Source organism: Triturus cristatus, chromosome 10 (assembly GCF_964204655.1).
Source record: "Triturus cristatus chromosome 10, aTriCri1.1, whole genome shotgun sequence".
In the NCBI taxonomy this organism is placed as follows: Eukaryota; Metazoa; Chordata; class Amphibia; order Caudata; family Salamandridae; genus Triturus; species Triturus cristatus.
This window is the reverse complement of record NC_140593.1, coordinates 341115957-341131062: the sequence shown is the minus strand read 5'-3', so window position 1 is coordinate 341131062 and position 15106 is coordinate 341115957. Positions and strand designations below refer to the sequence as shown.

Sequence of the window (15106 nt, the reverse complement as noted above, 5' to 3'; positions counted from 1 at the left end):
CCCTATCGATGGCCAGACAAGTCAACGCCGTCTCCTCAGCTTGCTTCCACAACCTCCGCATGCTCCGGAAGATCTTCCAATGGATCCCGACCGAGACCAGGAAGACGGTCACCCAGGCTCTCGTCACCAGCAGACTAGACTATGAAAACACCCTCTACGCCGGTACAACAGCCAAGCTTCAGAAAAGACTTCAGCGTATCCAGAACGCCTCCGCCCGACTCATCCTGGACGTCCCCCGACGCAGCCACATCTCGTGCCACCTGAGAGACCTGCACTGGCTCCCTGTCAACAAGAGGACCACGTTCAGACTCCTCACCCACGCACACAAATCCCTCCACGACCTGGGCCCAGGGTACCTCAACGACCGCCTCACCTTCTACACGCCCACCCGCCAGCTACGTTCTGCGAACCTCGCCCTCGCCGTCGTCCCTCGCATCCAGAGAGCCACCGCCGGAGGAAGATCCTTCTCCTACCTGGCGGCTAAGACTTGGAACTCCCTACCCGTCCACCTGTGGCTGACCCAGGACCACCTGGCCTTCAGGAAACAGCTCAAGACCTGGCTGTTCGAGCAGTAGCAGACCCCCTTCCCCAAGCGCCTTGAGACCCTTCCGGGTGAGTAGTGCGCGATATAAATTCCATGATTGATTGATTGATTGATACTATTCACGTACACGAAACACGTTTTAGTCTACAAGAAAATATTTTGTATATAGGCCACGACTGAGCACATTGTCGGTTGTAGGGGGCTGTGACCACTCGAAAGGTGTGGAATTCAGTATCCGTACCAAGGCGGTCAATATCGGCAATGATATTTACCCTTGCGGTCGGAGGCAGGCAATGAGCGGGATAAGGGTGAACAACCTTTACAACGCAACTGTTACAACGCACTACACTTACAACTAAATTTTTACAACGCAACATCCACTACAACGCTTTCCATTACATAGCATGACACTACAACGCATGTTTAAAAACTACCTTTACAACGCATTCCATTACATCGCATACTACCTTTACAACGCATACCATTACAACGCAATCCAACACTTACCCTACTGTTGCACCCCCTGGAGTTAGAATAGTAATTTTTACCCCTATACTATGCGTTGTAATGGTATGCGTTGTAAAGGTAGTATGCGATGTAATGGAATGCGTTGTAAAGGTAGTTTTTAAACATGCGTTGTAGTGTCATGCTATGTAATGAAATGAAATGAAATGAAATGAAATGAAATGAAAACGGATTTCTAAAGCGCATGGCTGCCCTTGAGCGTCCCAGCGCTAAGTAATACACTAAGCCACTGTCCCAGAACATCAGAAGGAACCTACAAAGGGAAAAGAAGGGTCTTAAGTGTTTTGCGGAATTTTGTCAGGTTGGATTCGTTACGCAGAGCCACTGGTAAGGAATTCCAGAGATGGCCCGCATTAATAGAAAAACGACGTCCACCTGTTTTCACCTTTTTTGCTCTGGGTATTGCTACAAGGTTCCCAGCTTCAGAGCGAAGGGCACGGGAGGGTTGATAGGGGCGGATCAAATCTCTAAGAATGGGGGGCCCAGATCCTTGTAGAGCCTTAAACACCATGCAGAGGGATTTGAATTTGATGCGGGATCTTATTGGTAACCAGTGCAAGGCCTCCAAAGCAGGCCGAGCTGAGGAGGTCTTGGCTGTACCAGTAAGCATCCGCGCAGCTGCGTTCTGAGCTCTTTGAAGAACATTCAGAGTGGATTCAGGTGCTGCTAGAAAGAGGGCATTGCTGTAATGGAATGCGTTGTAGTGGATGTTGCGTTGTAAAAAATGCGTTGTAAGTGCATGCGTTGTAAAAGTGTGCGTTGTAACGACATACATCTGGGATAAGTTTCAGCAGGTGATCAACACAAGTACCGTCGCAGTCACTGGCGGTCAGTTTCTGTAGATCGGATGGGTTTCCGCTGTCGTTGGACTGTCCTGCTGGGACCGCGGTCGAGCAGGCGGTGCAGGAGGAGGCAGACAGGGCCACTGGCAGGATGTTAAGGTCACTTGGGCATGGTCTGTGAACAGCTGCGGTTGTGGGGCCGGGAAGATCCCTCGAGGTTGTGGAGGCAGTCCGGCTGCGGTGCTTTCTTCTGGCTGTCATGTCGGCACAAGTGCCGGGCCTCTACCACTGTGGCCTTTGAAGATCTTGGGTCGCAGTAAGTTGCATCAACGGGAGTGTCGGTCCTCAACTGCGGAAGTTCTTGGAGTTCTCCAGTAGCAGGGAGTCGCATCGTCACAAGTGTTGGTCCTCCCTGCAATGGTTTTTGTAGGTCTTGTACCGGTGGATGCCGGGGACTAGAGCCTCTAGTTGGGAGGGAGGTTCTTTTCACTTTGCTGAAGGTTGCGGGTTCTCAGAGGATTCTTGGAGGCCTGGCAAGGTTTCTGGAAGGACAGCAGGTCCATTGTCAAACCAGATGCAGGTGGCAGGGTTCTGGCGGGGTTCAGTCTGCAGCAGTTCAGTTCCTGGTCCAGCAGAGGTCATGGTCCTTCTTCTTTTGTCTGTCAAATCTGAGGAACATGGTTCCGGGGAGCCCTTAAATACTAAATTTAAAGGCATTCCTGAGGTTGGGAGGCAGTAGACAATGGCTACTGTCCCCTAGGGTGATTACATCCTTTGGGGAGAAGGACACATCTCTGTTCCTATTGGGCCTAATTCTCCAATTAAAAATGGAGAATTTTTAAGAGAGGGGTTCACCTCAGCTCCTGGCGATGCTAGGGTTGTGCCAGGCTGAGGTGGACACTCCTACTCTGCTTACTAAGTTTCCCATCTGTCCTGCTGCCAAAAGTGGGGCGTGGACAAGGGGGTGGGCATCTCCACTAGTTGGAGCTACCCAAATCAGCACACAAGTTGAGAGCCTTTGAGGCCAACCCCCAAGTGTTGCTTCCCTGCCGGGGGGAGGTGTGAAGCACCTCCACCCAGAGCAGGCTTTGTTCCTGAGTTTGGAGGGCACAAAGGCTCTTACCCCATGAGGTCTCAAACTTGTCTGGTGGTGGCTGGCTGACAGGGACCAGTAAACCAATAAACTAGAGTTGGTCGTTTTTTCAGGGGGCATCTCTAAAATGCCCTATGAGTGCATTTTATCATAAATCCAACGCTGGCATCAGTGTGGGGTTTTTATGCTGAGATGTTTGGTACCAAACTTACCAGTTTTCAGTAAAGCCATCATAGAGCTGTATAGTTCATGCCTGGGGTATGGTGCACCCTGCCTTAGGGCTGTAAGGCTTGCTAGAGGGGTGACTTACCAATGCAACAGGCAGTGGTGGTAGGCATGTTACACAGGGATGTGTGCCATGTCGATTCTTAAGTTTGGTCTGCGCCAAAACATGCAGCCTGCACTGGCAGTGTGTGGGTGTTAAGGTGAGGGGTCTCTGAGGGTGGCATAATACATGCTGCAGCCCTAAGAGGCCCTCTCTGGTCACAGGGCCCTTGGTACCAGGGGTACCGTTTACAAGGGACTTACATGTGGCCCAGAGGTGTGCCAATTGTGGAAACAAAGGTACAATGTTTGGGAAAGAACACCAGTGCTGGTGCCTGGTTAGCAGGGTCCCAGCACACACACAGTCAAGTTGGCATCAGGTATCTGGTAAAAAGTTAGAGGGTAACCATGCAAAAAGGGGCACTTTCCTACAACCCCAATATTTTTAGCCACTTTAACAGGAGTGCGTAGAGGGCTACATTTCTTCGGCCACCAACAGCAATACCAAATGGATTCTTGGGCACCAAACACCAAACACCAGCACCTCCCTTTTTTCCACATTCAGTTCAAGAAAAGTTTATTTCATCCAGATGTTACTCTTGGTCATGCAAGAATTGAACTTGTTCACTACTAAGGACATGCCAGAGATGGATACAATAATCTGAGTATCGTCAGTATATGAAAGTACTTTAAAACTGCAGGAGTGCATCAGTTCAGCGAAAGGGTATAGATACAGATTGAAAGGAGTGGGGCTCAACGAGGACTTCTGAGGGACCCGTCAAGGAAGACTAAAAGCCTTAGATTTAAAGCCACCACAGCTGACAACCTGCATCCTGTTGGTGAGGAAGGAATGGCAGAGATTAAGGGCTTTCCCACTGACATCTGCCTGATGAAGATGCTGCACCAGGTGCACGGGTAGGACCGTGTCAAAAACTGCTGAAAGATCCAGCAGCATCAGGAGAGCTGCCCCACCCTCATCAACCTCATACTATCTGTGGTGGCCACATATATACACTATATATACATATACATATAATCAATGGATCTGAGGTACGCACAAAGCATAGCCATGTACAGCTTTGCCAGATAAAGAAACTCTGCAGAAATCTACGAAACCTGTGCACCAAGATAAGTGATCACTCCCAGCTCCTGTCTGTTTCCACCTACTGATGCAGTTCACAGAGACTGCCATCCTGGTTTAGATAACAATAGAGGTAGCTTTCTGGGATCAAGGGGAAAAAGCTGCATAGCAAAGATGCGCACAATCAAGGCAGCAGAGATGGGGACTACCTGGGAATACGCATTTAGTATTTGAATGTTATCTTTCAGAACACAAAGACAGTTATTTTAAGGTCCAGCTCATTTTCGATCAGTGACAAGAGCGAATAAACAGAATTATTTTAATAGTAATACCTGAAGCCACTGTCTGAAGATAGCTGAGCTTGAGGCTGACCCAAAGTACACTATCATTTTGATGTTATATTATTTTAGTTAAGTTCGTTTTAGCTGTGCTAAACCTAAAAATGGTACACACAAAATTATGAGGAAATATATTTTAAGACATATTATTGCACTGTGCCTTGAATAACTACTCAGGGGGTGGTGCTAATCCTTTTTAACCCTTTCCGTGCTCATGACGGAACCACTCCGTCATGAGCCACGGGTGCGCTGTGCTCATGACGGAGTGGTTCCGCATGCTGCGGCCGTTGGCGGCCGCTCCGCCCACGCGGCGCTAATTCCCCGCCTGTGCGGGCGATTAGCGCTGAGGTTCTGTAGCGATCCGAACCCGTGAATTCGGTATCGTAGTACTGACACGATTTTGGTACCAATGAACCGCAAATGATCCATTATAGGCATGACAGTGTTTTCGCCGCGCAACTAGCATGAATTCACTGAGAAGTAGGGCATTCTGTTGTAAAGCCATGGCATCCATTTTAGTTACGGCATCCATCTTGTTTCTTGCCCTCACATAGTCAATGAACAGACGATGACCCCGGCAGAGTCACCTTGTTAAGGACACGTAAGCTCGAGCCCGAGAAAGGCTGACGCTGCATGACTAGGCAGAATCAAGCTGCCTCCCTTGCCTGAGGCCAGTCCTGCCATACTGGTTCTTGTGTCCGTTGTCCTGACTGAAAGGCTGAAGACGATTGCCCTGCCCGTTTATGATCCATAAACACCTCTTATCCTACATTTCAATCCTTTGCACCTGGCTCTGCTCCTTTCCTTCTGGGCTTTTACAATGGGGAGGTTACGATTTTTATGATGGGGAGGATCGGGCGAAGAATGGAGAACTGTCGAGAGAACCTGATCGAATACCGAAAACCTACAACTAATCATTGTTTGATATTTATTTATTGTCTGTTTGGGATACCGGGCTGGGCATGAGAAATATTTGTGTAATGTTGAAATATTTGTGTAATGTTGCCCCGAGACAATTTTCTTGTATTTAAGGCGCTACCCACTTGATACGAATTGAACAGTCTCGTAGATTCTGCCTCAGTGTGGTTCCTATGATTTCTGTGTCCCTGCAGTAAATAAACCTTGGTCTTTGACGCCGCCATCGAGAAGCCCGTGTCTCTGTTTATTTGTGCACCGAGACAGGTGGAACTCAGGGGTCTTCGGGTGTTGTTTCCCTGACACCTCTGGACTCTTAAAAGTCCAGAACCTCAGCGCAGTGGGCGGAGACATGACGGAACCACTCCGTCATGAGCACAGCTCACCCGTGACTCGTGACGGAGTGGTTCCGTCACGAGCACAGCGGCACCGCAACTGCCCCCAAACCCCCCCAGCGCCGCGGCGGAATTCCTGCCGCGGCGAAGGGGTTAATGAGGCCTACTTTCTCGATAAAATATTTGGAGGTATACTCTAAAAAAATTAAGCTTTCCCCTTCTTAAACTAAGGTGTACATCCTGTACATCATCTAGATCACGGAGGTTGATGTAGTGACGAAAAAAAAAACCAAACCGAAGAACATGTGTTATATTTTATCAATGTTTATTGTCTGCAGTTGGTGGTAAGGGGACTGCAATGTTTTCACTATTTTGCTTTAAATATAACTGAATTAATAGAGTAGATAGCTTCTTTATACAAGAGAAGACCTTACCTTGTTTTTGTAATAGTCCTTAACATCTTGCTTTATAGAATCAAAGTCTCCATTAATGAAATCAGGCAAGAAGCTGAAAGAAATGGGACACAAATAACAATGAATGAAATAACAATGAGGTCAAACACTAACTAATGTTTCTCATTGGAAAATGCAAAAGTAGAACAGAATGGGAATTAAGATATATAAATACAAATGTCCATATACTTTAGCAATAGCAAACCTTTGTTGAATACACACAAATAAATTTGTCATAGCATAATAAATTATGTTTGGAAGCCAGAATCTTACTTCAGGAGATGTTAGAAATCAGGACCGGTTTGCAGTCCCCCCCCCATTTTTTGTCCCATTTGAGAACCATGGATGCAGGTTTTCCTACTCTGAGAGTGCCTTGGGCTCTGCTGGGCAGGCCCGGGGTTAGTGCTAAAACACCCACTGTTAGGTTGAAACACACACATGCATTAAGGTACACTTTGTATTAGGGTACACTTTCCATTGGCATATAAGTCCCTAGTAGATATTATTGGGCAGGGGGTTAAAAACTACCTACAAGTCCGTAGCATATAATAGGGCCTGGCAGTTTAGAGGCCAGTAGCCCTTTCTGCACTTGCATGTGTGCACTGCTGAGCACCTGAGGTCATTTTAAAAGTAGGCCTGTCTTGCAGCACTGCTTTTAAAAATAAATTCACTGCAAACCCGACTTTGGTGACAGGGTCAATTAAAAAGTGATTATCTCCAATATTATGGTATATTGAATACACCCAAGGTCTACGTTAGGTGTCCTATGGGTTGGTAAAATAATTATGTGGAGGGCCATTATAAAAGATGTTTTATATACCCCGGTGTTGGAGAAATTGAACATTTCATTTTCCCCATTGTAGATCCCCAGCCACACAGAATAACATTGCAATAGTTTATGAACACAAATATTGCTAGGAATTAAAGAAAATATCATTCAAGGACTTAGGAGAATGGTATTGATAAATCCAATAATATGCTATTGTTGAATTTATCCTAAAATATACAAAAAGAAAAGTTAAAAGACTTTCTTGCCTTCAAGCCAATATTCAGCCCTCTTGCAGTCGACCCCGATTGGTCAGAGTTAAAAGGATTAGCCAGGCCGCTTTGATGAAGCTATAAGTGGCTCACCAAGGGAGAGGCTAAATATGTTAGAGAGAGCTCTGCTACAAATGAATGTAAGAGCAGGGGGGAGGGGTCCTAAACTATGGAGCTTCAAAGGAGCAATAGGACAGGCAGGGAATGCCAGGTCCATCTACACACAGCCCCTATGACCCAGTCAGATAGCAGTCTTAAGGAAGGAATCTGCAGATCTTAGGGGGAAGAGAGCTATGGAAATGAGCCTTCCTGGAGGTTGGTTTAACTAGTTCTTACTCCCTTGCTGAGATTTCAGCCACACTGAATTTTGAAGGAATAGTGGTTTCTGGAAGAAGATTATGCCACACTTTGGAGGAAGTGGCCATGCTCCGGGGTGTTGCCTAGCACTTCATTGGACAGGAGTGCTCTCCTGCTTGACCACAGAGAACACTGAATAAACATGTGAGAGGAACACAGCATCTCAGATCTGCTACTTGAAACTAACAGAAGAAGGATTGGCACACTGGAAACAGGATTTGCACCATCAGGACCTTCATTCTGACAGACTGCGGATTGCTACAACATTACTTCAAGCAAGATGGTTTACATTAATGTGAGAGTCATAATACATTTGTAACATGTCAGTTAGTCATTGCACAGGATATTCAAATGGCATTTTACACAGTTGTTTTATTCAAACAAGCATATAGTCCTGTACATTTTCGTTACAATCATCCAACATAGATTTCCTGACTAATGTAAATATTTATTAAAAATAAAACCCCAATGCAGCCCACCTACCCTATCCCGCCCCTGCAAACCAAACCCAAAACAAAAACAAAAACAAACCAATACAATTGCTACAGTGTAGTTACTTCATTTTATCCCGGTAAAGATACCAGATGGTAAATACAACCGATTGTGATAGGGAGTAAGGGGAAGGTGAGACAATAATAATGCAAGGGGGCAAGAGGAGAAAGGAGGGAGGGAGCTGGCCATCCATTTAGAGGACAGATACCAACAACTCAGATGTTATGTGAGAGGGAATCAATTATCTGCTCCGCTATTCGTTTCTGGGGGTTGTGAGTCCTCTGCGACTTCCTCCATATCTGTCCTAAATAGTTCTATCAATTGAGCCTAGTCTAAGGATATTGGACGTTTATGTAATCCTCTATATTCTTCCCATTGTAGAGCTTCCCTCTCTGCAGTAGCCCAACAGATGACCTCTTCCCTCCATTTACCTATGCATGGTGGCATGCGAGATTCCCAGCGCTATGTGATCAGCCTTTTGTCAATCATCAGGGTTAAGCCCGCGAAGCGGCGCAGCACTTCGATTTTTGGGGGAGTGGGAAAAGGCCCAACAGACATGCCTCTAAGGTGTACCAAGATGTGCGTTCTGTTAATACAGGCAAATTCTGTATGATCTCACTCCAAAACTAATGTAATGCTGGGCAGAACCACAACATATGAATAAAGTCAGCATCTTGAGCAGGGCATCTGGGGCAGGTCGGGGAGGCAGCAGTATACATTTTATGTATTGTTTTCGGGGTGAGGTAGGCTCTATGTACAATAAATAATTGTATTACTTTCAGCCGGCAGTTACGAGATACCTTTCTAGGATGTTGTAATATTAGGGTCCATTTCCTGTCTTCTAAGTCTCGTGATAACACGGTTTCCCATTTTTGTCGGAGAGGTCCCAATGTAATATTCAGATGTTCCCTCAGCCCACTGCACAACCACCTAACAAGGTGACTGCCATGCCCCATTATGTGAAGGGATTTCAGCAGATGAAGGTGGGGGGCTCTCTGGTTTACCAGCCAGTATTTGCAAATATAGTGTGTAATAGTGGCGTGGGTAAGGAAAAGAGTGTCAGGTATTGTATTGGTGCGTACAAACTCTTCATGTTGCATCAGGTTGCCATCTTGAAAAAAATTCTCCAACTGTCTTAATCCCTAGTTGTGTCCAAACTCGGATTTGTGTCCTTCTTATGGGTAAGGCGCAAAGTGGGATATTCGGAGCATATGGGAAGGATATTTTCGCATATTTATGAGCCTGCTTCCAGTAATGAAATGCTATACGTAAAATAAAGGGAGGGCTCTGCAATTTGTGTGTCCCCGGACACAGCATAAATTGGATTTGTATGTATAATGTGTCTTAATTATTTACTGAATTTGTGTTTTTTTAATGAATCTTTTTATTGAACAATACAACAAAAAGCACAGCAAAACAGGTCATCCGATGTATACATACAGGTACAATGTAGTTATAGATAGCTCTCCATGTACTGCCCCAGAAGCATTTTGTCATCATGGTACCTCCCCATTGATATTAAATAAGTCTTGCATTCTTGCATCACGATGCTGGAGCTCCTCTGTGGGGGGACAAGCATATGAATTGAATTGAATTGAAAAGACTCTTATATAGCGCATGGCTACTCGAAAGCATCCCAGCGCTCAGCAAAGGGTAACCCAAGGACAATAGGAATGCCATTGACTAGTCCAGAAGCGCGACTCTAAGTCCTTGGAAAGAGCCAAGTTTTCAACTTCTGCCGAAACACAAGTAGGCAAGGCTCCTGGCGAAGGACCAGAGGAAGAGAGTTCCAAAGTTTGGATGCATTTAATGAAAAAAGACGGCCACCAGATCGAGATCTATTAATTCGAGGGACCACTGCCAAGTTCTGATCATTGGAGCGAAGATTTAGGGAGGATTTATAGGGAATGACCAAGTTTTTCAAAATGGGAGGGCCTTTCCCATGGAGGATTTTATGTGCCATATACAATGATTTAAAGAGGACCCGCTCTTTCACCGGAAGCCAGTGAAGAGTTTTGAGAGCGGGTTTAGCTGATGTGCGTTGGTTGACACCCATTAGAAGTCTTGCCGCCGCATTCTGAACGACTTGAAGTCGTTTAGTCGTGGAGGCTGGCGCTCCTAAATAGATGGCATTCCCATAATCTATCCTAGATAAAATCAAAGATTGTATTAGGATTTTTCTGGCCTTTTCCGGCAATTGTGGGAGGATTTTTCGCATGATTTTTAAAAGCCCAAAGCAGGTAGCAGCAATTTTTCTAGCTTGAGTTCTAAACGTTAGTTCAGCATCAAGCCAGAGCCCAAGGCTTTTGATTTCTGATTTAGGAATAGGGCCCGGCCCCATACACGAAGGCCAAAAGATCACATTATCAAAACTGGCCTGTCGTCCCAGCAACAGCAACTCTGTTTTTCCACCATTCAATCTGAGATGGGACTGGTCCATCGAACATGCCACAGCTTCTAAACAGTTGCGCAGCAGCAGCGGAGACTGTCTAAACTGATTCAGGGAAAACACCAGCTGGGTGTCGTCGGCGTAACTCACCAACTGGACCCCGAAAGGGGCCACTATTTCCGCCAGAGGAGCCATATACACATTGAACAATGTGGGACTAAGGGAAGACCCCTGCGGAACCCCACACTGCAATGGAACCGGACCAGAGCAATAGTCATCCTCAAAGACCCTAAAGAATCTGTCCCCAAGGAAGGATTCCAGCCACTTAAGAGCCTTGCCCATAATTCCCATATTGCTGAGACGGGAAACCAGAATATGATGGTTAACCGTGTCGAAGGCGGCGCTGAGGTCCAGGAGGATAATAGCTGCGCTGCCACCAGCATCCAGAATCCTCCTGGCCTCCTCCACCACCCTCAACAAGGCTGTTTCCGTTCCCTGTCCTTTCCTGAACCCAGTTTGCGATGGATGAAGCAAATTATTTGTTTCCAGGAAGGAAGCTAATTGTATATTGACAAATTTCTCAGTCAATTTACTGATGCCCGGTAGTAGGGAAATAGGACGATAGTTGGAAAAGTCCCCTGGATCCAAACTGGGTTTCTTCAGCAAGGCCCTGACCATTGCTATCTTCCATTCTCTAGGCACCACAGCTGACTCCAAAGAAGCATTCACCATGTTCACAATTGATTTGCTGATGGTGGGCAAAGCTGCGTTTAAAATACTCATCGGGGCAGGATCGCGCGGGGAGCCACTCTTTATAGCATTCAGCAAAGTAGGCAGAAGATCCTCCCTAAGAGGAGAGAAGGAGGAGAGCCTGGGATGATTCAATTGATCCTGAATAGCAGATGACACTTGAAAGTCGATTGAAGATATTGGAGGAAGCGTGTCAATGATCTTTTTAATCTTAGTGCTGAAAAAAGTCGCCAATTCTTCACATCGACTGCCTGCTTCGTCCGAATCAGGCCGCGGGTCGGGAACTTTCATCAATGACTTTACTATTCTAAATATCTCCCTGGGAGCATTAGCGGAGGACTCAATTTTGCTAGCAAAGAAAGCAGATTTAGTGTTGGTCAGGGCGGTCTTATATTTCTTTAGAGCCGCTCTGTATCGGCTTTTCTTTTCACCACTAAACTCTCTCCTCCATTGCCTCTCTTCCCTTTTACACTCTTGTTTAAGAGCTCTCAGCTCCTGATTAAACCAAGGATGCTTGGTGAGGCCCTTCTTAATTATTATCGTTTTTTTTGGCACCAGGCTGTCCAAGGACCGCTCTATCCACAGGTTAAACTCCTGATTGCCTCTCTCCACGTCCGAATGGACTAAGGGTTCAGTGTGCTTCAGGATATTTACCCATTTAGAAAGGTCAAGCTTGGACCAATGCCTAGCTAGCCCTCTATGAGGAGTTGAGGTGGAATTAGACCGAAACATCTTCCAACTAAAGGGAACCACTATATGGTCTGACCAGGGGACCGGGACAGGAGCTTCAGGGATAAGGCCAGGAATGTTACAAAAAATGGGGTCCAGGAGGTTGCCCTTCAAATGAGTAGGGTATAATACCTTTTGACTTAGGTCATAGCTCCCCAGATCCTTTATGACTTCAGAAGCAACCGAGTCCGAGTGTTTATTAAAATGAAGATTAAAATCCCCCAGCACCATAAAATTAGAGACAGTAGTAGCTACATCCATCACTGTTTCAACCAGGTTTTCCTGAAAATGTCCCAAAGGGCCCGGGGGCGATAGATCAAGAGACGTGAGAAGGAGGTAGCTGGAGAGGCTGTGATGACAAAGTGTACACTCTCACTATCCGAAATTGAGAGCTCAAGTAAGCGACATGTTATGGCAACCCCTCCCCCGCCTTTACAACTCTATCCTTGTGCTGGATCAAATACCCAGGGGGCAACGACCGGACATATTTCACCCCTATGTACATTCCAGGCTGCCCACTTATGGTCCCATTTTTTAGAGATGCTCTGTGTTTAAACACAGCCTTCTCCGCAATCATGGCTCTATCCATATCTGCAACCCATCCAGCAAGTGTTGGTGATTCTCCCACTCCCCATTTTTGTGCAATGTTTTGCTTAACTAGGGCCCATCCTAATGAAACCCAAGATTTCTCAGTTTGGGTGAGATCCGTGACCTCCCATATACTGAGGAGGCATAAATTTGCTGAGGCAGTTAGTCCCCCCCCCCCCGCTCCCTCAATTTGCTCCATGGCTGCTTTCTAGTATGCTTGGGCAACTGGCCACTCCCACACTATGGAAAAAAAAGTTCCCTCCTGCTTGCACTGCCTAAGGCAGTGTGTATCACCTCTCCTGCCCATCTTGACCAGAACTCTTGTGGCAAGGAAGAATAAATATCTGCACATTTACATTTACATTTACAGTCTCATGGGAATGGTTATTTCCCTGGGGGAGGCCAGAGCGTCTCGCCAATCGTCCTCCTCTAATTAGCCCAGGTCCGTTTCCCATTGCTGCCGCACACACACTAACAGGTCAGTTCGGTTATTGATACATTTTTTGTAGGTTAGGGATATGGCCTTCTTAGTCATGGGGTCTAGTATTAATCTATGCTCTAGAGGTGATGCTTCGGAAAGTGGCCCACCCCCAGCATTGCTGTTTTAAGCACGTGACTTATCTGCAAATATCGGAATATTTCTGATTGCGCAAGTTTGTGTTCCTTATGTTGTTCAACAAATGTGACCAGCCCTCTTGTGTTCCACATGTCCCCGACCGTAGATATACCAATAAGATACCATTTGTCAAACCCAGGGCAAGCACTCAATCGACCCAACTGTTTGGGTTCCCAGAGCAGAGCCACATGTGTAATTTTGTTATGCCAACCAAGTCTCTTGTTGACCGAGTGCCAAACTTTAATTATGCGGGCTGTAGGCACGGTGAGGTCTAGCTTCTTTGGGTGGGTGTACAGTGCTCTGTGATACCCTCCCCGACAGATAAGCCACCAGTCTGTACTGAAACTTGGGTCGCCCTGAGAGCCATGGGTCCACCGGTTGACTACCATGAGTTGGGATGCCCAATAATAGGTCCTGAGGTGAGGTAAAGAGATTCCCCCGTCATACCATACCGCCATTAATTCCAGCATCACTATGTGCGGTGCTCAACCATCCCATAATAGGTTGTGCACAGCGCTGTCAATATTTGTGCAGTAAGAGTCAGGGACCCTGTAGGGAGTGTTCTGCAGAGAATAGAGAAAGCGGGGAAGAGCCGGCATTTTGAAAAGAGCTGCGCGCCCCAGGAGTGTCAGTGGCAGGGCACGCCAATGTTTTACATCAGTGCGAAAGCGCGTCAAGAGCCCCAGCAAATTGGTTTCGTAAAAGCAGGTTGGATCTGTAGTTATGTATATTCCTAGATAACGAAAGCCCTCCTTTGCTACCGGGTTATATTACCTCGGCGTGTGCGGTTGCAGTCCATGTAACGGGAATAGTTGCGACTTACACCAGTTTATTGTGTACCTGGAGTGATTACCGAATAGGAGGATACGGTGAAGTGTGGATGTGGGGTAAGCCAAATATAGGAATATATCGTCCGCATAGAGCAAAATTCTGTCCTCATGGCTCTCAGTCCATTTGAGTCCTCGTATCAGAGGTTCTCCCTTCACCTGGAATGGCAAAGTTTCTAACACTAGGGCAAATATTAAGGGCGACAAGGGGTACCCCTGCCGTGTTCCTCTGCCCAACCGAAACCGTCGTGATGTCTACCAGTTCACGACTATTTGGGATGTCAGATCAGTGATTAATAATTTAATCCATTTTATAAAATTGGGCCTGAATCCCATTCTTTCGAGGACCGCGAACACGTAAGCCCATTGGATAGTATTGAATGCCATTTTGGCATCGAGGGACAACAGGGCCACATCTTCTCTTATCGTGTGTTCCCTACCCATCACCCCATGGAGGTGTCGTAGATTCAAGGCCATGCTTCGGCTGGGCATAAAGCCCGATTGGTCAGGGTGTATCAAACCAGTCACCAATGGGATGAGCCTGTTGGTCAATAATTTTTCAAGTATTTCAGCTTCTGCCGTGAGAAGAGTAATAGGTCTATAGGCCTTGTAGTCATTGGTTGGTTTGCCCGGCTTATGAATTACCACTATCATGCCTAACCGGATCTCGTCCGGCAACAGAACTTTCTCGTAACTTTCTAGATACATCTGGCAGAGGTGGGGTGTCAGTTTAGTAACTGCAGATTTGAAAAGCTCAATTGGGAGTCTGTTGGGTCCCATGGCCTTACCCAAGCGTATATCCCGGATGGCATGTTGTATTTCTTCCACAGTGAGCTTCCCTTCAAGGGAATCTCTCTCTTCAGGGGAAAGGCAATTAACCCTGATAGTGGATAGGAGATCCCGTGCGGCAATTGGCGTGACGGCCTCCGCCGCTGTATATACCTCTTCAAATTAAGTAGCAATTGTTTCTGCTATATCTCGGGGATCAGAG

The 15106-nt window shown here is 46.5% G+C and overlaps 1 protein-coding gene across 3 annotated transcripts in view; it reads right to left on the bottom strand.

Moving 5' to 3' along the window:
* The window catches only part of TPK1 (thiamin pyrophosphokinase 1), a 1261698-nt gene that overhangs the window by 641615 nt on the left and 604977 nt on the right, over window positions 1-15106 (bottom strand). For all 3 annotated transcript variants that reach the window (XM_085631548.1, XM_085631547.1, XM_085631549.1), the window contains one exon: window positions 6312-6384. In XM_085631548.1, the coding sequence (XP_085487674.1) occupies window positions 6312-6384 (73 nt within the window). The remainder of the gene's footprint in view (window positions 1-6311; window positions 6385-15106) is intronic.